Source organism: Puma concolor, chromosome A1, assembly GCF_028749965.1.
Source record: "Puma concolor isolate L17-30 chromosome A1, mPumCon1.1.hap2, whole genome shotgun sequence".
NCBI lineage: Eukaryota > Metazoa > Chordata > Mammalia > Carnivora > Felidae > Puma > Puma concolor.
In genome coordinates this window covers 67,962,808-67,986,802 of record NC_141667.1, presented here as the reverse complement: position 1 = coordinate 67,986,802, position 23,995 = coordinate 67,962,808, and the positions used below count along the sequence as shown (strand labels likewise).

The 23,995-nt window shown below is 38.1% G+C and overlaps 1 protein-coding gene across 12 annotated transcripts in view; it reads left to right on the top strand.

The window, feature by feature from the left end:
- APC (APC regulator of Wnt signaling pathway) overlaps positions 1 to 23,515 on the top strand; it is a 148,238-nt gene extending 124,723 nt beyond the window's left edge. For 5 of the 12 annotated variants that reach the window (XM_086683170.1, XM_025923450.2, XM_086682853.1 and 2 more), the window contains 8 exons: positions 2,009 to 2,387; positions 4,382 to 4,477; positions 5,779 to 5,832; positions 9,489 to 9,628; positions 10,184 to 10,261; positions 11,298 to 11,414; positions 14,212 to 14,426; positions 15,913 to 23,515. In XM_086683170.1, the coding sequence (XP_086539296.1) occupies positions 2,009 to 2,387; positions 4,382 to 4,477; positions 5,779 to 5,832; positions 9,489 to 9,628; positions 10,184 to 10,261; positions 11,298 to 11,414; positions 14,212 to 14,426; positions 15,913 to 22,495 (7,662 nt within the window). In that variant the 3' untranslated portion in view covers positions 22,496 to 23,515. The remainder of the gene's footprint in view (positions 1 to 2,008; positions 2,388 to 4,381; positions 4,478 to 5,778; positions 5,833 to 9,488; positions 9,629 to 10,183; positions 10,262 to 11,297; positions 11,415 to 14,211; positions 14,427 to 15,912) is intronic. The other 7 variants (XM_086683348.1, XM_086683224.1, XM_086683288.1 and 4 more) reach the window with 3 other exon arrangements.
- Positions 23,516 to 23,995: the final 480 nt, after the last annotated feature.

The following is a 23,995-nucleotide window of genomic DNA, read 5'->3' as shown; positions in this document are numbered from 1 at the left end:
TATGTGTACATTTTCTCTAATCTCAAAAACACTGTGAGGTATTCTTGTCCCTCTTTTTTAAATAAGAAAACTGAAGCAAAAAAAGTTCAGGCAGCTGTTGCATATTTAAATTGGAATTCATCCCCAGATCTGTCCAACATCAGTATGTAATTCTTACTATAAACAAAATCTAATATTCAGCAGTACTACTGCATGAAAATCGGCAGCTAGAATACCATTTCCTGTTGAAGTAACTGGTGAATGATCATATTAAGACCTTACTACATTTTTTAATGCCAGCTACTGTCCTATACAGGTATTATTTCATTTAATCTTCACAGAGGAAATCTCGTTAGGTTAATATCTCCATTTTGCAATTGAGAAAACTGGTCTCAGAAATCAAATAACTTGGTAGTGTCACACAGCTCATTCCTAAATAGTGGGGCCAAAATTTGAAAGCCCAGTTTTCCACGGTTCTCCCTTCCTAAAACTTTAATATCTAAAAGTAGTGTGTGTTTGTGTATTTAGAGTTTCTTAGCCTCAGCATTGTTGACTGGATAATTCTTTATTACAAGATGTTAAGCAGTATCTCTGGTCTTTTATCTTTTAAATGCCCATAGCACTTTCTTTTGCAGTTGTGACACCAAAAAATGTCTCCAAAGCAAAGTATGCCCTAAGAGGGCCAAAATCACCCCTGATTAAGAACCACTGATTTGTAGAGATGATACATTCTTTATATAATAGCCTCGATTTTTATGTAATAGCTCTCACATTGAAATGAGGCTAACCACGGTGCAAGGTAACTGGGTACTGTTTCCAGTCTAATCTACTTCTGAGCAAACCCTTAAAATTTGTTGTCAGAGAGTTATTGATGTTTACTGGTTGCTTTAAAAAAAAAAATTGGTTAAGAAATCTGGCCTTGGAAGGGGCGCCTGGGTGGCTCAGTTGGTTAAGTGTCCCAACTTTGGCTCAGATCATTATCTCGTGGTTCGTGAGTTCAAGCCCTGCATCCGGCTCTGTGCTGACAGCTCAGAGCCTGCAACCTGCTTCGGATTCTGTCTCCCTCTTTGTCTGCCCCTCCCCCACTCAGCCTCTGTCTCTCCCTCTCAAAAATAAACAAACATAAAAAAAAAAAAAAAGAAAGAAACCTGGCCTTGGAGCACCTAGGTGGCTTAGTTGGTTGAGCGTCCAGCTTTTGATTTCGGCTCAGGTCATGAACTCATGATTCGTGAGATCAAGCCCCGAGTCAGTCTCTCCCCTGAGCATGGAGCCTGCTGAAGATTCTCCCTCTCTCTCCCTCTTTCTCCTTCTCTCTCTCTATCTCTCTTTCTCTCTCCCTCTATGTGCCTCTCCCCCTACTCTCACACACCCTCACTCTCTTTTTCAAAATAAATAAACTTAAAAAAAAAAAAAAAAAAAGAATCCTGGCCTTCTACTCCCTATATGATCATGGCATTCTTCCTTTTATGGCAGAATATTTTTATATGTATAAGGGAGAAATTATATATTTTTAACAATATTATAATCTGGTAAAGGTTAGTGATTGTTGAAAACTAGTATGTAGTAAATAATAATTGTTGAAAAGTTTTCTATTTATTGATTATAGTTATAAATTAAAAGAAGTACAGTAAAATTTTAAATTGTACATTTAAATAAACCACATTCCTCATTTGTGTGTGTGTATGTGTGTGTGTGTGTGTGTGTGTGTGTGTGAAATCATTTGATTGTCATTCATTATAATCAATGGATTATTACCAGCTATTCCAGAAAAAGGGCAGTTTAAGTATGTAAGAAGCTACTCTCTCTTTCAACACTGTATGTCACCACTGCTTCTGTTTATTCATATAAACAAATCGGTGATGATTATATGGATTTTGAAATAATGCTCATTACTTCATCCTGGAAAGGGGTTTTGAGTTTTGTTTTTCTTTTTAATGAGTTACAATAAATATCCCATTCATCACTTCATTGGTGTTAGCATTTGGATATTAAAGTCATAATTTTGTTTCTAAACTCATTTGGCCCACAGGTGGAAATGGTGTATTCATTGTTATCAATGCTTGGTACTCATGATAAGGATGATATGTCGCGAACTTTGCTAGCTATGTCTAGCTCCCAAGACAGCTGTATATCCATGCGACAGTCTGGATGTCTTCCTCTCCTCATCCAGCTTTTACATGGCAATGACAAAGACTCTGTGTTGTTGGGAAATTCCCGGGGCAGTAAAGAGGCTCGGGCCAGGGCCAGTGCAGCACTTCACAACATCATTCACTCACAGCCTGATGACAAGAGAGGCAGGCGTGAAATCCGAGTCCTTCATCTTTTGGAACAGATACGAGCTTACTGTGAAACCTGTTGGGAGTGGCAGGAAGCCCATGAACAAGGCATGGACCAGGACAAAAATCCAAGTATGTTCCCTGTAGTGCATGTTACAAAGCAAATGTAAAGTTTTGTAAATGAAAACTTTTTAAGTTAGTATGTTGTCTTTATGAGTGGAATATGAGTGGGATATAGGAATGGGAAGTTCATAGTAGCCATCTACACTGCTAACATAGTTTAAAGCTTAAGTCTGTATTTTTCTAGAAAAGATTGAGCAAAGGGCAACCAAAAAAGTACAGGGAATCAAGAGATACATAGTCATAGCATCGTATATTTAGAAAGAACTTGAGCAATTATGTTTTTCCATCCCTTTCCTTTCATAGATTAAGCTCAAGAAAGTGACTTTATACAAGTTTATTCAGCAGTTAGTGACCACACCATAATCTTTACATTTGCATAACATTCTGTTCAGTGGATGCAGAGATATGTTATATCTGTTATGGTATTTGGCCCTCACAACAACCTTGTGAAGTAGGAAGGGAAAGTATTATCTCCATTTTACAGATAAAGAAACTGAGGCTCGGAGTGGCTAAAAGACTTGCCTGAAGCCTCATAGCTACTAAGTGGTAGAGTCAGGAACAGAGGCCAGATCTTCTGACTCTCAACCCAGTGCTCTTCCCACTGTACCATCCTACTTCAGGCCATGGGCCCCACTTACTGGGAGTGATCAGCCACCCAGCTCTTTGCTGAGGGAGAAACCCTGGGCAACCAACCCCTCTCCATCAGCAGGGAACATGGGAGTTGGGACCCTTGGGGACATAAGTTACTTCATTCCTGTAGCAAGAACCAAAAGCAGTAAGTATATAAGGTAAGATCTTCTTTTCACCTGGTAAGAAAACACACACACACACACACACACACACACACACACACACACACACACACACACAGAGGCACACAGGGTGGGGACTGTTGTAGTAACCTATTGATTTAGGGATAAGGGGTGATGGTGAGAACACCATCAATGAAGATTTAGCAGGTATTTTTTAGCTTACGTATAAAGGTGAATGTATTTTAAATTTACAAATTTTCAAGAATGAGAAAATAGCAGAAATGGTCTTTTATATCTGTTTGTCCTAGGGATGAGGAAAACTAGTAAGATACTTTACTGAGAGAATATCGTCTTTATGGAATTGTTTTCTCTGGGCATCTACAATCATGTAACAACTTGTATTTTGTGATCTTAAGAATTGTTCTCAAAATGGTTAAATTAAATATTATTACTTCTGAAAAATAGACTTTTAAAATTTTGATTTCACATAATGAGTTTTGAAACTTTGTACATGGTATTAAATGTGAAGTCATATTTTCTTGGACGTCTCTTTAGATTTTTGTTTACTCTATATAGTAAGCTTTCTCTACTAGGTTCATACTGTATTTCTTCTTTTTTTTTTTTTTTTTTAAGTTTTTACTTACTTATTTTGAAAGAGAAAGGAAGGAGGGAAAGAGAGAGAGAGAGAGAGAGAAAGAATCCCAAGCAGGCTCCACACTGTCAGTGCAGAGCCTGATGGAGGGCTCAAACTCAAGAACTGTGGGTTCATGACCTGGGCCAAAACCAAGAGGCAGCCACTTAACCAACTGAGCCACCCAGGCGCCCTATACTGGATTTCTTTATTACATTTGTACACAGCTAAGTGTTTTTAACCCACACTCATGACAATAGTTTAAATAGAAATTATAACAAAACAACTTTATACCAAAGTGTTTTTATTCTTTTCTATATTCAACATAATTTTAAATTATTATTTGAGTTATAGCATAAACCTGCAAGGGATTTATACTAACAGATTTGGTTAAAGGCAGGTAAGTGGTAAATATTTTTCTGGAACCAAGAAAAACCCTTTACTCATATTTTCTTTTCCATGTTTGTCGTATTTATTCATCTATTCAGCAAATATTTGTTGATCTACTAAACTACTATGCATTAGGGATATTAGCCTTGTTTTTTTTTTATTAAGTATAATAAACATTATTGCTTTTGAGAAAACAAAGCATTATGTTTTGTATCAATTTTATTTTTCAGTGCCAGCTCCTGTTGAACATCAGATCTGTCCTGCTGTGTGTGTTCTAATGAAACTTTCATTTGATGAAGAACATAGACATGCAATGAATGAACTTGGTAAGACAAAAATGTTTCTTAATGCCGTAGAAGAAACCAACATTTTTCATCATCGTTGGAGTATAATGCCACACGTTTCTATTACCACCTGCTTCCTCCTTGTAGGAAATGATTATACTCTGGTTTCCGGAGGAAAAAAAAAAGGTTTTTAATGATAGGCACTGCTACCTTGTTTAAACTAACTTGACTTTTCAAAATCTTAGCCAGCAGTTAGCAGAACTACTAACTGGGCTACTCCTTGCCCCTGTTGCCCTTAGTAGACCCTATGTGATAGTTGATGAGGAGGGTAATTTAAATTATTTTGAAATGTGAAGCTAGGTGATTGTTCTTGAACTCAGTCACTTCTCATGGACACCAGAAGAAATTATTATTAAAATTCTCATTTATCTTCGTGGTTACCAACACTTTGCTGGATTCTCATGATAAGCAGCATAATATCTCTGAAACTGGTTAATGAAGAAAAGCATTATGGTCTAATTTAAGTTGGAAATATTCCACTAGTTTTGGAAGGATTACTCTTTTGTGTATGTGTTATCACACACTCTAAACCTTTTATAACCTGCATTTTTGTGCACCCCATTTTTCATGTAACGGTTTTTCTTTGATTTCTAGGTTCATTTTGCACATGTGGTATTTATAATTGCATCATGCTGAGCCATCTCATGTGAACTGGATCTCTAGTCGTGCCACAAGCAAGAACCGTACACTGAGTTCCCATCTTAGTGTAGCTGTGCCCTTGCTTTTCATGCTGTTTATTTTACATTACACTCCAGCCCCCACTTTGCATTCCTACCACCCTCATCATTGTCATTCATCATTTATCTTATAAGTCACAAAGTCATGAGACTCTTAAACACAGAGAACCTAAATGGCCAAAAATGAGTGTTGTCTCCTTCAGAGTCATCACTTTGGGGGGCTGTGTACTTTGTGAGCTCAGGCCTGTCCTCCAGCCATGCTTTTCTTCCCACAGGCCCTTGCAGTTGGCCCATCTGATTCTCTTTCCTTCCCCCACCCCCAGCCTCCCACGGAACTGAGTGTGGTCTTAAGAGTTTGCCCCTCCTTACTACAATCTCAGCATTTGTGAAAATTTTACATTTGAGTGTTTTTTTAATGCTAGTAATTATGGGAAGGGGATAAAAATCATGAATAAACAAGAAAACTAATCCAATTTTAAACTACTACAAAGGTTTTCCTGTAAATGTCCCTGTGTTCCAATGAACTGTAGATTAGGACTGACACATTGATCATCTGAATTTCAAAGTAAAACCTAGACTCAGTATTTGTTCCTCTTCCTTCTTCAGGTAGGAAGGCTACCCGGGGCATTTCATCACAGGAGCTAGGGCAGGGGCTTGCAGGTGAGGAGCAGGATGGGGCCTCTGGGGGTGTGACTGTTGGCACAGAGCCACAGGGGGTTACCTTCTTCTCATTCCTAGCCTCTAAATTTGTACGAAGCAAAAGAAAGATCAAGGTTTGTGGATTGTGCGGAGATGGAGTAATTAAGCACAAGGTAATCTGATAGTGAGGGATAAGGAGGAAAGAAGTCCCAAATAGATGAAGGGACATTCCAAAGCCCAGTCTGCTGGGACTGTCATTTGTACATAGAAGATTCTACAACTTACCCAGGTCATTTAGGTTTGCGTCAATTAGTATCACAGGTTTTAGACTATAGTATCAGTGATATATACATCGATTAAATGCCCACCCTGTCCTAGAAACCATGCCAGGCCCTGGAGGTAAAAATGATGAAGATATGGTTCTGACTTTCAAGGAACTCATGGCTTATTTGTATTAGTATTTCCAAAACTAGATCATAATAATCACCAGAGGTATTTGTCAAACCATATAGATTCCCTGGCCCTGTAGCAGGCTTAGTAAAGCAGTATCTCCAGAGGGGGTACCCAGGAATCATGTAATAAGTGACCCAGGTGATTCTCATGATAAGGAAATTTTGTGAAACACCAATATATAGAATATTTATGTTGAGTCCCTAATGTTTATTTTAGAATGAGACGTTTCATGCTAGTGGTGATATCTAAACCCAAGGAAAAGGAAAAAATACACCTTTTAAAACTAAGAATCATCTTTCTATTATCTTTTTTTAATATAAGTCTAAATTAAGGATTCTGTTGAATGGTTTCTTTTGAAACCATTGGTCCTCTATTAGCTTTAAGGTTATGAGGTACCACATTGGATTATATTTGGTCCATCTGGACCCCTTTTTTAAAACACAGACACTGAGCAGAATGTGAAAAAAATTATGCTTATCATCTTTGCATTACCTTGAAAAAGCCTAAGTTTTCTTAGGGCATCTATTTTTTATTCTATCAGTCGTGAATTCACATCATATTTTTGTGAATCCATTTATAGTTTTCACATATATATTCATTGCCTTAAAATTTACAGAAATTTTTTTTCATTTGCCTGAAATCATAAAAGATTCTCTCTTTTATCTGATATCCTAAAATTTATTGAATGTTCCTTTTTCTTCATGGTGTTGCTGATATTGACAATATCCTTCTTTAATCATTGTTTTCAGAATCCAGTCCTGAGTTTTTTAATTTTTCCGTTCAAAAAAACTCTTTGTTCATTTAGTGCCTTCTTGAGACCTTCTTTATTAGATCATTTCACTTTCTTAAGAAAGTGTCACAGATACTGATATGGCAGGCAGGATTTCATATAGTCACAAAGCATAGTATGTTTTGTTTTGGTATTGATAGCCTGCTCTGTAATGCTCAACATCTTGGTGATCTTATCAGTATATAGGGCCACAGTCTTCAATTCATCAGTCACTCCCATTTCCATTTCCTGAGTCAGAACTCTCACTTCTTCTACTGGCTCCTTCTAGTAGTAAGCTCCTTAATACTTTACTCAAGTATTAAATGGTAGAAATTCCTCAGAGTTCTGTTGTAGGTTTTCTTCGTCTCTCCCTAGGCAGTATCTTCCAGTCCATGGCTTCATTTACAGTGTTTTTCAGATTTACATCTTAATCTGAGTTTGAGACACATTATCAAATCATTCATCTGACATCTTCATTTAGATGGTTTTTCAGACATTTTTAACTCAACTGCCCCAACTGAATTTGTTATCTTCTTCATCCCCAAATCTCTGTCTCTTCCAGGGTTCTTTTTCCCAGAAAATGGCATGCCAGCCAACCCAGTTGCTCAGGAGACAATCTCGGGAGACATCCATGACTGTCTCCTCCTTATCCCCTACATTTAGTAACTGAGTACTTTCATTCTGCTTCTTAAATCTGTCTCATCACTGCTCTCCTTTTCATCTCCAGTTCAAGCCACTGTCGTCTCTTCTGTTCTGCAGTTCTTTGTCTTATTTGTCTCCACACGTCCAATTGTAATCCATTATGCACCTTGCAACCATAGGAGTCTGTTTAGAGCACACATTTAATTACTCCTCCTGTCTGAAATCCTTGGTGTGACATACAAAGTCTTGCATGATGTCTCCACCCATTTTTATAGCCTCATCTTGTGACCTTCTCCTTGTTGCTAATTTAAGGTTCAGGGGCTCTTGCACTTACTGTTTCATCTGCCTAAAATGCTTTTGTATTATTCCTGTCCCAGCCTTTTTAGATACTCATTCATCCTTTAAGTCTTAAACTTTATTTCCTCAGCCTTTTTCTCGATCCTCCCAGTCTAGGTTAAATCCACCTATTACCTTGACCTGTGCTTCTTCACAGTCCATTTTACCTTAATTGTTCAGTGTCTGCCTTTCCTCTAATCTATAAGCTCCATAAAGATAGTGACGGTATTTTGTTCACTGGCTATGTATTTTTCCATCATCATGGGTGGTTGGAGGAAAACCTTCCTAAATATGGTTTGGATTTTCCTTAACCAAATTACTTTTCACTTATCTGTGTTCAAACTCATCTGTTATTACTGCTAGTCATAAAGATTTGCACCAGCCTTCCTACAGTTAATTCCCCTGGCTTGGAATTCTTGACTCCAGTTAGAACTTCTACAAACTTGCAGATTCCTCTACATACTGACCCTTCTAAATCATTTACAAAAATACTAAATGTACAGGTTCTCTTTCAGATTAATAACCTGACTGTTAAGACTTAGAATTTCCAAGAATTGCCTGTTTATATTCATCCTCCTTTTTTTAAGCCACTTCTCTGTGACAAAACAACATCCCTAGTCCCATGATGATTAACATTGATGATGAATAATATTTTGAATAGCCTCCATATGCATTTTTATTTTTATTCACCTGCTCACCATTTTGCTTTACCTTTTTTATTTTGTTCTGTTTTGTTACTACCCCTTCCTTTATGTCTTTCCCTTTCCTTTTCCTTCATTTTACTCCTTGCCTTCCTAGTGTTGACCATTGTGGGTCGAGCATACCCAGTGGTGGGAATCACAGAGAAAAAAATACTCAATTCTAGTGTAGTTGGTATTTGACACTTGAAAGTATCAAAGAAAAGTAAGAAAATTTTTTAAATATATATGTAGTTTTATAGAACTTATTAATAAGTTGAACAGATAATTCTTTTTCATAAAAAAAAAAAAAAGCTTTGCTTCATGCCGTTTTATTTAGAAATCTCAGGATTCCTAAGGATAATTCTTTGGCAAACCAAAAACATTAATTAGGCCATAGTGTATAACATTGAAGAATGTTTGTAAAGTTCTAATAATAAAAATAAGTTACCTTTTTCTGCCTTCATGCGGGAAGATCTAGTGTTAGAAAGTAGCCTTCTTCATCAATGAGAAGATACAGCGTGTGTGTAGTAAATAGAGTATAATTGCTCGCTTCACTAATGAAAGGGTTTGAAGGGTGGAGAAAACTGGCAGAAAAAGGAGTAATTATCATTTGTACTTTATGAGTGTATTTCACAAAAGTTCTTTATAACAGTTTTTGTAGCTTGTAGTTCTAAAGACATACTTAAACCATATATTCTCATTCTTTGAGATTTTTTCCTAGTAATTAGTTTTTAAATTTGGTATTACTTGTTTTATTTTAGATTACTATCTTTTTCCTCTTGCCCTTTTGAAATTAGGGGGACTACAGGCCATTGCAGAATTATTGCAGGTGGATTGTGAAATGTATGGGCTAACTAATGACCACTACAGTATTACATTAAGACGATATGCTGGAATGGCTTTGACAAACTTGACTTTTGGAGATGTAGCCAACAAGGTATGTTTTAGAAGATCCGTTTCTTAAGATCTCTCTGGTATGAGTTAGTTTCATACAAACTACCTTTCACTAATTTTCGTTTTTTCCTTTCCTCATTAGACATTCACTAATAAAAAACCTGAACTTCACACACCACTGCATATTCTTACTCATCACGTTGTCTTACACCTAAACAAAGGCAAAACATGGAACACAGTAGTGGATTTATGTAATTGCATTTAAAATACTGTTCCTAGGAATGAGAGCAAAATTCTGAAAATCCTGATGACATATGCAAGTGTACACATATATTGGTTCCGTCCAAATAAGAGACTTTACTTTAAAACCCTTTGCTTATTATTTCTTATCATTTATTCATTTTATTTCTCCAGTATACTAAGAGAAGAACTGATAGCAAAAGACTTATGTAATCTGGTTTTACATCTTTTATGGGTAAAATATTAGGATGATTAAAATGAGACCGTTAAAACTGGATTTGAAGTTTATTAGACAAAAATAAAGCAGAGCTTCATTTTGCCTTGTTACTGACCCTCTGTTCCATTTCTAATTTTACAGGCTACACTCTGCTCTATGAAAGGCTGCATGAGAGCACTTGTGGCCCAACTAAAATCTGAAAGTGAAGACTTACAGCAGGTACTAGTTAGAATCACAAATGTTTTTTGGGGGTATTTGTGGGTTAATATCATGATTTAGATTAATTTAAGCTTTGGCTCAATATTTAGTGTCTCATGTTTCAATTATGGTTACATTAATACCAGAATAAAGGAAAATAACTATATTGTAGGAATTCCTTTTGGCACCATATTAGCATTTAGGAGGAATTTCTTTATTAGTAGATTTCTACTCTTAACAGTAGCATTAAGGGGCGCCTAGGTGGCTCAAGTGGTTAAGCACCCGACTTTGGCTCAGGTCATGATCTTGTAGTTTGTGGGTTCAAGCCCCGCATTGGACCCTGTGCTGACAGCTCAGAGCCTGGAGCCTACTTCAGATTCTGTGTCTTCCCTCTCTCTCTGCCCCTCCCCCACTTGCATTCTGTCTCTCTCTCAAAAATAAATATTTTTAAAAACTTTAAAAACAAAAGCGGTTAGAGTGGAAGAGAGCCAAAGCATAAGAGACTCTTAAAAACTGAGAACAAACTGAGGGTTGATGGGGGGTGGGAGGGAGGGGAGGGTGGGTGATGGGTATTGAGGGCACCTTCTGGGATGAGCACTGGGTGTTGTATGGAAACCAATTTGACAATAAACTTCATACATTGAAAAAAGTAAAATAAATAAATAAATAAATAAATAAATAAATAAATAAATAAATACTTTAAAAACAAACCAAAAAAAAAAAAGCATTAAAAACAAAACAACTATAGAGGCACCTGGGTGGCTCAGTTAGTTGAACATCCCGGCTCTTGAGGGTCATGGATCAAGCCCCAGGTTGGGCTCTGAGCTGAGCATGGAGCCTGCTTAAGATTCTCTCTCTCTCTCTCTCTCTCTCTCTCTCTCTCTCTCTCTCTCTCTCTCTCCCCCTCTCTCCCTCTCTCCCTCTCTCCCTCTCTCCCTCTCCCCTCCCCCTTCCCGCCCCTCTCCCCCACTGGCACTCCTGCTCTCTCACTCTAAAAGAGAACAAAACTATAAATTATTTTATATTCAAATTATTCTAAAATTGATTTCATTTGCAGGTTATTGCAAGTGTTTTGAGGAATTTGTCTTGGCGAGCAGATGTAAATAGTAAAAAGACATTGCGTGAAGTTGGAAGTGTGAAAGCATTAATGGAATGTGCTTTGGAAGTTAAAAAGGTACCTTTGAAAACATTTAATATTCTCATTCGGATTTTCATCTTTGGTTACTTTTTCCCATCACTGAGATTCCTTAATTCGTGACCCGCTTATCTCATCAGTTCTTATTCTTAGACTGCTCTAAACTCCAACTAAAGTATTAAGATGGAAAAGATTGTACAAAGTGTCCTAGGGTAAATCAGGGTTTTTCGGATTTGACACTGTTGGCATCTTGGACCTGATAATTGTTTGTTTTAAGGGACTGACCTGTGCCTTGTATGGTGTTTTGCAGCATATTTGGCCTTTGTCCATTAGATACCAATACACTTCCCCTCAGTCATGACAGTCAAAAATGTCTCCAGATATTACCAGATGTGCTCCAGAGGGGCAAAGGGAAAGAATCATCCCCAGTGGAGAATCACTGTGTACGTAGTGTTAGTGTTACTCTGTGCTCTCCAGAGTCCTCAGTTTTGACAGTCACCCTATCAAGAGGTGATAAGACCCAAGGGCAAGGAATTCCTCAAATAATAGTTTGTTTACAAAAGGAAATATCACCAGATGGCATATCTACTTCATAAACTAAGCTAATTTAAAAAGAAAAGCTTAAACTTGAAATCTGGGACTAAGCAGGCTTCCTTTCACCCAGCCATTCCCCCTGGACCCACAGCCTGCATTATTTTTCTTCAAAATGTCCTTTTCTGAGAAGATAAAGAATTTGGGGGTTTTGTTTATTTATTTGTGTATGTATTTTTGTGAAATTATACCAGGAAAACCCAAGAAAATCAACTGAAATATAATTAGAAATAAAAGTATTCAATTAAAAAACTGGTTATAACAATAATATTCAAATATACTTAGGGTCTGCATAAAATATACCATTAAAACGCTCTTGAAATAGCAAAACACTTGTATTTCTTACAGGGAGGAACATATACAAATGGCCAAGAAGCACTTAAAAAGATACTCAACATCATTAGTCCTGAGGAAAATATAAATTAAAACTAGTGAGATACCATTACATATATTATATTGGTTAAAATGTAAAAGATTAACCAAGTGTTGTCTAGGATGTTAAGCAGCTGGAATTCTCATACACTGCTGGTGGGAATGTAAAATGGTATATACCACTTTGAAGAACATTTGGCAGTGTTTTAAAGTTAAACATATACCAACCATACAACCCAGCCATTCAAGTTCTAAGTGTTTACCAAAGAGAAACAACCTCTGTTCACACAAAATCTTAAACACAGATGTTGTGAGCAATTTTGATAGCCAAAAACTAGACATAACTCTAAAGTATATCAACAGGTGAATGGGTAAAGAAGTTATGGAATGTCCACAATGGAATACTATTTGGCTATTTAAAAAATGAACTATTGGGGTACCTGGGTGGCTCATTTGGTTAAGCATCGGACTTTGGCTCAGGTCATGACCTCTCGGGCCCCGCGCTGGGCTCTGTGCTGACAGCTCAGAGCCTGGAGCCTGCTTCAGATTCTGTGTCTCCTTCTCTCTCTGTCCCTCCCCTGCTCGTGCTCTCTCACTCTCTCTCTCAAAAATAAACATTTAAAAAAATGTTTTTTAGGGGCGCCTGGGTGGCGCAGTCGGTTAAGCGTCCGACTTCAGCCAGGTCACGATCTCACGGTCCGTGAGTTCGAGCCCCGCGTCAGGCTCTGGGCTGATGGCTCAGAGCCTGGAGCCTGTTTCCGATTCTGTGTCTCCCTCTCTCTCTGCCCCTCCCCCGTTCATGCTCTGTCTCTCTCTGTCCCAAAAATAAATAAAAACGTTGAAAAAAAAAAAAAATTAAAAAAAAAAAAATGTTTTTTAATGAACCATTGACACATGCAATAATCTATAATGACAGAAACAGATCAGTAGTTGCTTGGGGCTGGCAGTGGATTACAATAAGATACCAGGAAATTTAGAGCATTGATATGTTTGTTATATACAACTTGCTGTTTTTATTTAATATTAAATCTTAAACATCTTTCCATGTCAGTATATAGAGGGTTTTTTCTGGGTTTTGTTATCATGAAATGTCATCTTTTCAGAATGCACACCAATTCCGTCTCATAGTCTAATATGAGCTCTTGTCAGGGTTGCCTGGGTGACTTAGTCGGTAAAGCATCCGACTTCAGCTCAGGTCATGATCTCACAGTCCATGAGTTCGAGCCCTGCGTCAGGCTCTGTGCTGTCAACTCAGAGCCTGGAGCCTGCTTCAGATTCTGTGTCCCCTTCTCTCTGCCTCTTACCTGCTCACACTCTGTTTCTCTGTCTCTCTCTCTCTCAAAAGTAAATAAGCGTTAAAAAATTTAATATGAGCTCTTGCAAGATATGTGTGTACCATCTAAACACATAGAATAAAGTTCATAAAGGTCATTAGTTTAGTATTGTGTTCTGCTTGTTCTATGGGGACATCACTTAAGTTCCATTTGGTATTTTATGAAAGTTGTCCTAAATGAAGAGTTCCTAATACTTTGCCCATGAGGGGCAAGGAGCAGGGGAGTTGTGCAATAATAATGACAACTTACTCAAGGTGTGCTGGGGTGGCCCAATCGGTTGAGTGTCCAACTCTTGATTTCTGCTCAGGTCATGATCCCAGGGTCAGGGGATCAAGCCCCACGTCAGGCTCTGCACAGAGTGTGGAGCCTGCGTGGGATTCTCTCTTTCTCTCCTCTGCCCCTGTCCCCTGCTCACACTTTCTCTCTCTCTTTAAAAAAATTAAATTAAAAAAATTAACAACTTAATAGAAATAAACACAGAAGTTGGAAGAGGCACATTCCAACTCTAATTAGATGACACATGTTCTGTTTCTTAATAGGAATCAACCCTCAAAAGCGTATTGAGTGCCTTATGGAATTTGTCAGCACATTGCACTGAGAATAAAGCTGATATATGTGCTGTAGATGGTGCGCTTGCATTTCTGGTTGGCACTCTCACTTACCGAAGCCAGACAAATACTTTAGCCATTATTGAAAGTGGAGGTGGAATATTACGGAACGTGTCCAGCTTGATAGCTACAAATGAGGACCACAGGTAAGTTTTATATTACTTTTAAATGAATTAGTGTAGAATTCTTACCCTTAAAAATACCCAGTTGTAAGTAGTGTTTTGTTTAATTGTGCAGGTTCTAAGCCGAATTGTATTTATTCTAACAAAAGTTTATAGTATCACAAAGATGTGTACAAGTAAATAAATGACACTTAAAAGGTATAACCCATACGTAGGGAAAAAAAGTTACAAATACTACAAAGAACAAAATCTCATTGTACATGTTAGTATGGCATAAAGGAGTATAAGGTTTATAAAGAACAAAACTTAGGTGTATAATCCAGAGAACACAGTAGTTCATGTCTTTCTAACGGTGTCTTAATAATCATAATGTCATTTAACCAACAACCATTTATCTAACTAGGGCTGTGAAACCTAAGAAAGTATCTGAGATACAAGGCACACATTTTCAGAACTTAGGCTCTGTATTTTGTCAACAAAAATATGGGTGTCTTTCACAGCATATTTATTTATTTATTATCCAGTATTGCTTCCCATTTTCAGAAAGTCCAGGAGGTGCTTTTAGTAACAGTACTTGTAAAGAATGTGAACATCTTCTCTTTGGGTTTTTGATGCACAGACTAACAAGCCTTATAGCCCTTTCTGCTATGCAAAGAAGACCTTTAAATTCAGTAAGCACTCAGCTGTTTGCTGGACTGCTGAGAGAACTGTCATTTTAAGGATCACTGCACACCCTTGCCAATCAATTTTAAAGCCCTCTAAAGTTGAACATGCTGTCATTAAACTTCAGTTTACCGTGCATTAAACAAGCTATAGCTCTTTCAAGTCCCAAAGTTCTCAATCTTTGGGACTCTCAACCTTTGTTTTAAAGTTACCTTTAAATTTCCAAAACCTTTCATTAGAAATAACAAACTACGTGCACAGTTTGACAGCACATTTGTAAGGGGGATGGCAGTACCACAGACTCAATCCAGGGACATAGAGGTTATTCTAAAATGTCAGTTTGCCGGCCTAGGAGCTTACATAAAGCTTACAGCTTTATGACTATATAAAGATCCATCGATCGATTCTTCCACGTCTTCCACCACGTCTTATTAGTCGACACTGTGGCACCCATAGATTAAGTTACCACAAAGTCCCTGTTTAGCATAAGATTTCATGATACATTTATTGGGGAACTCTATGACCATATAAACAAGGCAGATGTGTCTGCTCAGGCAAAAATTTTAAAGGCTATTGGGTCAGAATAGGAAATACAGAATGTGTTAAAATTAACACTTCTTTTAGTCTGACAGATGAGTATTTTTAAACAATAAACATTAAATGAACTAGGAACAAATGGAGATGTGAAATGCTTGAATTTTGTAGTATAATTTGGTGCAGTTTTATTATGCCTATTAATCAGTTTTAGTAGTTATCTTTAGATTTAAATTTGTTTTCTAACCTTTTATTTATTGTTATAATAAGCAGATTTTTACCTTAATTTTGGGATCTCTTCTTTTTATTTCAGGCAAATCCTAAGAGAGAACAACTGCCTGCAAACCTTATTACAACACTTGAAATCTCACAGTTTGACAATAGTCAGTAATGCATGTGGAACCTTGTGGAATCTCTCAGCAAGAAATCCTAAAGACCAGGAAGCATTATGGGACATGGGGGCAGTCAGCATGCTCAAGAACCTCATTCATTCAAAGCACAAAATGATTGCTATGGGAAGCGCTGCAGCTTTAAGGAATCTCATGGCAAATAGACCTGCAAAGTATAAGGATGCCAATATAATGTCTCCTGGTTCAAGCTTGCCATCTCTTCATGTCAGGAAACAAAAAGCCCTAGAAGCAGAATTAGATGCTCAGCATTTATCAGAAACTTTTGACAATATTGACAATTTAAGTCCCAAGGCATCTCATCGTAGTAAGCAACGACACAAGCCAAATCTTTATGGTGACTATGTTTTTGACACCAATCGACATGATGATAATAGATCAGACAATTTTAATACTGGAAACATGACTGTCCTTTCACCATATTTAAATACTACAGTGTTGCCCAGCTCCTCTTCATCAAGAGGAAGTTTAGACAGTTCTCGTTCTGAAAAAGATAGAAGTTTGGAGAGAGAACGAGGAATTAGCCTAGGCAACTACCACCCAGCAACAGAAAATCCAGGCACTTCTTCAAAGCGAGGTTTGCAGATTTCCACCACTGCAGCCCAGATTGCCAAAGTCATGGAAGAAGTATCAGCCATTCACACCTCCCAGGAAGACAGAAGTTCTGGGTCTACCGGCGAGTTACATTGTGGGACAGATGAGAGGAATGCACTAAGAAGAAGCTCCACTGCCCACACACATGCAAACACTTACAACTTCACTAAGTCAGAAAATTCAAATAGGACATGTCCTATGCCTTATGCCAAATTGGAATATAAGAGATCTTCAAATGATAGTTTAAATAGTGTCAGTAGTAGTGATGGTTATGGTAAAAGAGGTCAGATGAAGCCTTCCATTGAATCCTATTCTGAAGATGATGAAAGTAAATTTTGCAGCTATGGTCAGTATCCAGCTGACCTAGCCCATAAAATACACAGCGCAAATCATATGGATGATAATGATGGAGAACTAGATACACCAATAAATTATAGTCTTAAATACTCAGATGAGCAGTTGAACTCCGGAAGGCAAAGCCCTTCACAGAATGAAAGATGGGCAAGACCCAAACATATAATAGAAGATGAAATAAAACAGAGTGAGCAAAGACAATCAAGAAGTCAAAGCACAACTTACCCCGTATATACTGAGAGCACTGATGATAAACATCTCAAGTTTCAGCCACATTTTGGACAGCAGGAATGTGTTTCCCCATATAGGTCAAGAGGAGCCAATGGTTCAGAAACAAATCGAGTAAGTTCCAATCATGGAATTAATCAAAATGTAAACCAGTCTTTGTGTCAGGAAGATGACTATGAAGATGATAAGCCAACCAACTATAGTGAACGTTACTCCGAGGAAGAGCAGCATGAAGAAGAAGAGAGACCAACAAATTATAGCATAAAGTATAATGAAGAGAAACATCATGTGGATCAACCTATCGATTATAGTTTAAAATATGCCACAGACATTCCTGCCTCACAGAAACCATCATTTTCATTCTCAAAGAGTTCATCTGGACAAAGCACTAAAACTGAACACATCTCTTCAAGCAGTGAGAATACATCCACACCTTCATCTAATGCCAAGAGGCAGAATCAGCACCATCCAAGTTCCACACAAAGCAGAAATGGTCAGACCCCAAAAGCCACCTCCTGCAAAGTTCCCTCTATCAACCAAGAAACAATACAGACTTACTGTGTAGAGGATACTCCAATATGTTTCTCACGTTGCAGTTCACTATCATCTTTGTCATCGGCCGAAGATGAAATAGGATGTGATCAGACAACACAGGAAACAGATTCTGCTAATACTCTACAAATAGCAGAAATAAAAGAAAACAGTGGGACTAGATCAACAGAAGAGTCTGTGAGTGAAGTTCCAACAGTGTCACAGCACATTAGAACCAAATCCAGCAGACTTCAGGCTTCTGGTTTATCTGCAGAATCGACCAGGCATAAAGCTGTTGAATTTTCTTCAGGGGCTAAATCTCCATCAAAAAGTGGTGCTCAGACACCTAAAAGTCCACCAGAGCACTACGTTCAGGAGACTCCACTCATGTTTAGCAGATGCACTTCTGTCAGTTCACTTGATAGTTTTGAGAGTCGTTCGATTGCCAGCTCCGTTCAGAGTGAACCCTGCAGTGGAATGGTAAGTGGCATTATAAGCCCCAGTGACCTTCCAGATAGCCCTGGACAAACCATGCCACCAAGCAGAAGTAAAACCCCTCCTCCTCCTCCTCCTCCTCAGACAGTTCAGAGTAAGCGAGAGGTACCTAAAAACAAAGCCCCTACTGCGGAAAAGAGAGAGAGTGGACCGAAGCAAGCTGCTGTAAATGCTGCAGTACAGAGAGTCCAGGTGCTTCCAGATGCTGATACTCTCTTACATTTTGCCACAGAAAGTACTCCAGATGGATTTTCTTGTTCATCTAGCCTGAGTGCTCTGAGCCTCGATGAGCCATTTATACAGAAAGATGTGGAATTAAGAATAATGCCTCCAGTTCAGGAAAATGACAATGGGAATGAAACCGAATCTGAGCAGCCTGAAGAAGCAAATGAAAGCCAGGTAAAAGAAGCAGAAAAACCTACTGATTCTGAAAAAGATCTGTTAGATGACTCAGATGATGATGATATTGAAATATTAGAAGAATGTATTATTTCTGCCATGCCAACAAAATCTTCACGTAAAGCCAAAAAACCAGCCCAGACTGCTCCAAAATTACCTCCACCTGTGGCAAGGAAACCAAGTCAACTCCCTGTGTATAAACTTCTTCCATCACAAAACAGGTTACAGGCACAAAAACATGTTAGTTTTACACCAGGAGATGATATGCCACGGGTGTATTGTGTAGAAGGGACACCTATAAACTTTTCCACAGCTACATCTTTAAGTGATCTAACAATAGAATCTCCTCCAAATGAGTTAGCTGCTGGAGAAGGGGTTAGAGCAGGAGCACAGTCCGGTGAATTTGAAAAACGAGATACCATTCCTACAGAAGGCAGAAGTACAGATGAGGCTCAAAGAGTAAAAACCCCATCTGCAACTATATCTGAACTGGATGACAATAAAACAGAAGAAGGTGATATTCTTGCAGAATGCATTAACTCTGCTATGCCCAAAGGAAAAAGTCACAAGCCTTTCCGTGTGAAGAAGATAATGGACCAGGTCCAACAAGCATCTATGTCTTCATCTGGAGCTAACAAAAATCAGTTAGATGGTAAGAAAAAGAAACCTACTTCACCAGTAAAACCTATACCACAAAATACTGAATATAGGACACGTGTAAGAAAAAACACAGACTCAAAAAATAATTTAAATGCTGAAAGAACTTTCTCAGACAACAAAGATTCAAAGAAACAGAACTTGAAAAATAATTCCAAGGACTTCAATGATAAGCTACCAAATAATGAAGATCGAGTCAGAGGAAGTTTTACTTTTGATTCACCTCATCATTACACTCCCATTGAAGGAACTCCATACTGTTTTTCACGAAATGATTCTTTGAGTTCTCTAGATTTTGATGATGATGATGTTGACCTTTCTAGAGAAAAGGCTGAATTAAGAAAGGGGAAAGAAAATAAAGAATCAGAAGCTAAAGTTACCAGCCACACAGAACTAACCTCTAGCCAACAATCAGCTAATAAGACACAAGCTGTTACAAAACATCCAATAAATCGAGGTCAGTCTAAACCCATGCTGCAGAAGCAATCCACTTTTCCACAGTCATCCAAAGACATACCAGACAGGGGAGCAGCAACTGATGAGAAATTACAAAATTTTGCTATTGAAAATACTCCGGTGTGCTTTTCTCGAAATTCCTCTTTAAGTTCTCTTAGTGACATTGATCAAGAAAACAACAATAACAAAGAAGGTGAACCTGTCAAAGAGACAGAGGCCCCTGACTCACAGGGAGAACCCAGTAAACCTCAGGCATCAGGTTATGCTCCTAAATCATTTCATGTTGAAGATACCCCTGTTTGTTTCTCACGAAATAGTTCTCTCAGTTCTCTTAGTATTGATTCTGAAGATGACCTGTTGCAGGAATGTATAAGTTCTGCAATGCCAAAAAAGAAAAAGCCTTCAAGACTCAAGGGTGATAATGAAAAGCATAGTCCCAGAAATATGAGTGGCATATTGGCAGAAGATTTGACACTTGATTTGAAAGATATACAGAGACCAGATTCAGAACATGGTTTATCCCCAGATTCAGAAAATTTTGATTGGAAAGCTATTCAGGAAGGTGCAAATTCCATAGTAAGTAGTTTACATCAAGCTGCTGCTGCTGCATGTTTATCTAGACAGGCATCATCTGACTCAGACTCCATCCTTTCACTGAAATCAGGGATCTCCCTGGGATCACCATTTCATCTTACACCTGATCAAGAGGAAAAACCCTTTACAAGTAATAAGGGCCCACGAATTCTAAAACCTGGGGAGAAGAGTACATTGGAAACTAAAAAGATAGAATCTGAAAATAAAGGAATCAAAGGAGGAAAAAAAGTTTATAGAAGTTTAATTACCGGAAAAGTTCGTTCTAATTCAGAAATTTCAAGCCAAATAAAACAGCCTCTTCAAACAAACATGCCTTCAATCTCTCGGGGCAGGACAATGATTCATATTCCAGGAGTTCGAAATAGCTCTTCAAGTACAAGTCCGGTTTCTAAAAAAGGCCCACCCCTTAAGACTCCAGCCTCCAAAAGCCCTAGTGAAGGTCAGCCAGCCACCACTTCTCCTAGAGGAACCAAGCCATCTGTGAAGTCAGAATTAAGCCCTGTTACCAGGCAGACATCCCAACCAGCTGGAGCAAATAAAGGGTCTTCTAGATCAGGATCTAGAGATTCCACTCCTTCAAGACCTGCCCAACAACCATTAAGTAGACCCATGCAGTCTCCGGGGCGGAACTCAATTTCTCCTGGTCGAAATGGAATAAGCCCTCCTAATAAATTATCCCAGTTGCCAAGGACTTCATCCCCTAGTACTGCTTCAACTAAGTCCTCAGGTTCTGGAAAGATGTCATACACATCTCCAGGCAGACAGATGAGCCAGCAGAACCTTACCAAGCAAACGGGTTTATCCAAGAATGGCAGCAGTATCCCAAGAAGTGAGTCTGCCTCCAAAGGACTAAATCAGATGAATAATGGGAATGGATCCAATAAAAAGGTAGAACTTTCTAGAATGTCCTCAACTAAATCAAGTGGAAGTGAATCTGATAGGTCAGAGAGACCCGTATTAGTACGCCAGTCAACTTTCATCAAAGAAGCTCCAAGCCCAACCCTAAGGAGAAAATTGGAGGAATCTGCTTCATTTGAATCTCTTTCTCCATCTTCTAGACCAGATTCTCCCACTAGGTCCCAGGCACAGACTCCAGTTTTAAGTCCTTCCCTTCCTGATATGTCTCTGTCCACACATTCATCTGTTCAGTCTGGTGGATGGCGAAAACTCCCACCTAATCTCAGTCCCACCATAGAGTATAATGATGGAAGACCAGCAAAGCGCCATGATATAGCACGCTCCCATTCTGAAAGTCCTTCTAGACTTCCAATTAATAGGTCAGGAACCTGGAAACGTGAGCACAGCAAACATTCATCCTCCCTTCCACGAGTAAGCACTTGGAGAAGAACTGGAAGTTCATCCTCAATTCTTTCTGCTTCATCAGAATCCAGTGAAAAAGCAAAAAGTGAAGATGAAAAACATGTGAACTCTATTTCAGGAACCAAACAAACTAAAGAAAACCAAGTATCCACAAAAGGAACATGGAGAAAAATAAAAGAAAATGAGATTTCTCCCACAAATAGTACCTCTCAGACCACTTCCTCAGGTGCTGCAAATGGTGCTGAATCAAAGACTCTGATTTATCAAATGGCACCTGCTGTTTCTAAAACAGAGGATGTTTGGGTGAGAATTGAGGACTGTCCCATCAACAACCCTAGATCTGGAAGATCCCCAACAGGAAATACTCCCCCTGTGATTGACACTGTTTCAGAAAAGGGAAATCCAAATGCTAAAGATTCAAAAGATAATCAGGGAAAACAAAATGTGGGTAACGGCAGTGCTCCCATACGCACCATGGGTTTGGAAAACCGCCTGAACTCCTTTATTCAGGTAGATGCCCCAGACCAAAAAGGAACTGAGGCTAAACCGGGACAAAGTAACCCTGTCCCTGTGTCAGAGACTAATGAAAGTTCCATAGCTGAGCGTACCCCTTTCAGTTCTAGCAGTTCAAGCAAGCACAGTTCACCTAGTGGGACTGTTGCTGCCAGAGTGACTCCGTTTAACTACAATCCAAGCCCTAGGAAAAGCAGCGCAGATAGCACTTCAGCTCGGCCATCTCAGATCCCGACACCAGTGAACAACAACACGAAGAAACGAGATTCAAAAACTGACAGCACAGAATCCAGTGGAACTCAAAGTCCTAAGCGCCATTCTGGGTCTTACCTTGTGACATCTGTTTAAAAGAGCTGGAATGATGAAACTAAGAAAATTATGTGTTAATTACAACTGCTATGTAGAAATCTTGTTTCAGATGAAACTTTAAAAGACTGAAAAATTTTGTAAATAGGTTTGATTGTTAGAGAGTTTTTGTTCTGGAAGCCATATTTGATAGTATACTTTGTCTTCACTGGTCATATTTTGGGAGGCACTCTTGATAGTTAGGAAAAAAATGGTAAAGCCAAGTATATTTGTACAGTATGTTTTACATGTATTTAAGTAGCATCCCATCCCATCATACTTTAATTATTGCTTGTCTTAAAATAATGAACACTACAGATAGAGGATATGATATATTGCTGTTCTCAATCATTTCTAGATTATAAACTGACTAAACTTACATCAGGGAGAAATTGGTATTTATGCAAAAAACCATTCTGTTTTAGTCCTTGTGAATCCATCTAACATTATAATTAATCATGTGGCTGTGAAATTCACAGTAATATGGTTCCCGATGAACAAGTTTACCCAGCCTGCTTTGCTTTACTGCATGAGTGAAACTGACGGTTCAATTTCAGAAGTAATGATTAACAGTTCTGTGGTCAAATTATGTGCATATAGATAGCTATGGTGTAACAATTTACACTATTTTGTGCTCAAAACAAACAAAAAAATCAAAAAATCTGTGTAACTGTAAAACATTGAATGAAACTATTTTACCTGAACTAGATTTTATCTGAAAGTAGGTAGAATTTTGCTATGCTGTAACTTGTTGTATATTCTGGTATTTGAGGTGAGATGGCTGCTCTTTTATTAATGAGACATGAATCGTGTCTCAACAGAAACTAAATGAACATTTCAGAATAAATTATTGCTGTATGTAAACCGTTACTGAAATTGGTATTTGTTTGAAGGGTCTTATTTCATGTTTGTATTAATAATTGTTAAAAAGGCCTCTTTTAAAAGCTTATATAAATTTTTTCTTCAAATTCTATGCATTAAGAGTAAAATTCCTCTTACTGTAATAAAAACAATTGAAGCTAACTGTTGACATTTAACCATTCCATGCATTGGCACTTAACCATTCCTGAAACTTATTATTCTTATATGAGATTAGCTTAGCACTCCTGGTGTTTAATATTTTTTCTTACTCCACTGGGGTTGATTTAAAACAGATTCATGGAATAGCAATGTGCACTACCTAGCACAGGACTGGATGTTGAACATAATAGGCCCACATAGAGTGTTTCTTTTTTCTTAATAGTCTCTTTACTTGAAAACTTTATTGATTATTCTTAGGTATAAGTAGTCTCTTCCATGCCTGTCTTGCAGTGTAACTGTCTTGTCCCTTCATCTACCCTCTGTTGCTACTGGGTCTGGAATGAACACTTTTTATCACCCTATATGTTGGGGCAAAATTCCAGCAGCTGATTGTAATCAGCATTTTGCCATGCTCAGAAAATGCAAATCACACGGAACTTCAAAGGTTTAACACCACTATGAGATTCAAAAGACAATTTAAAA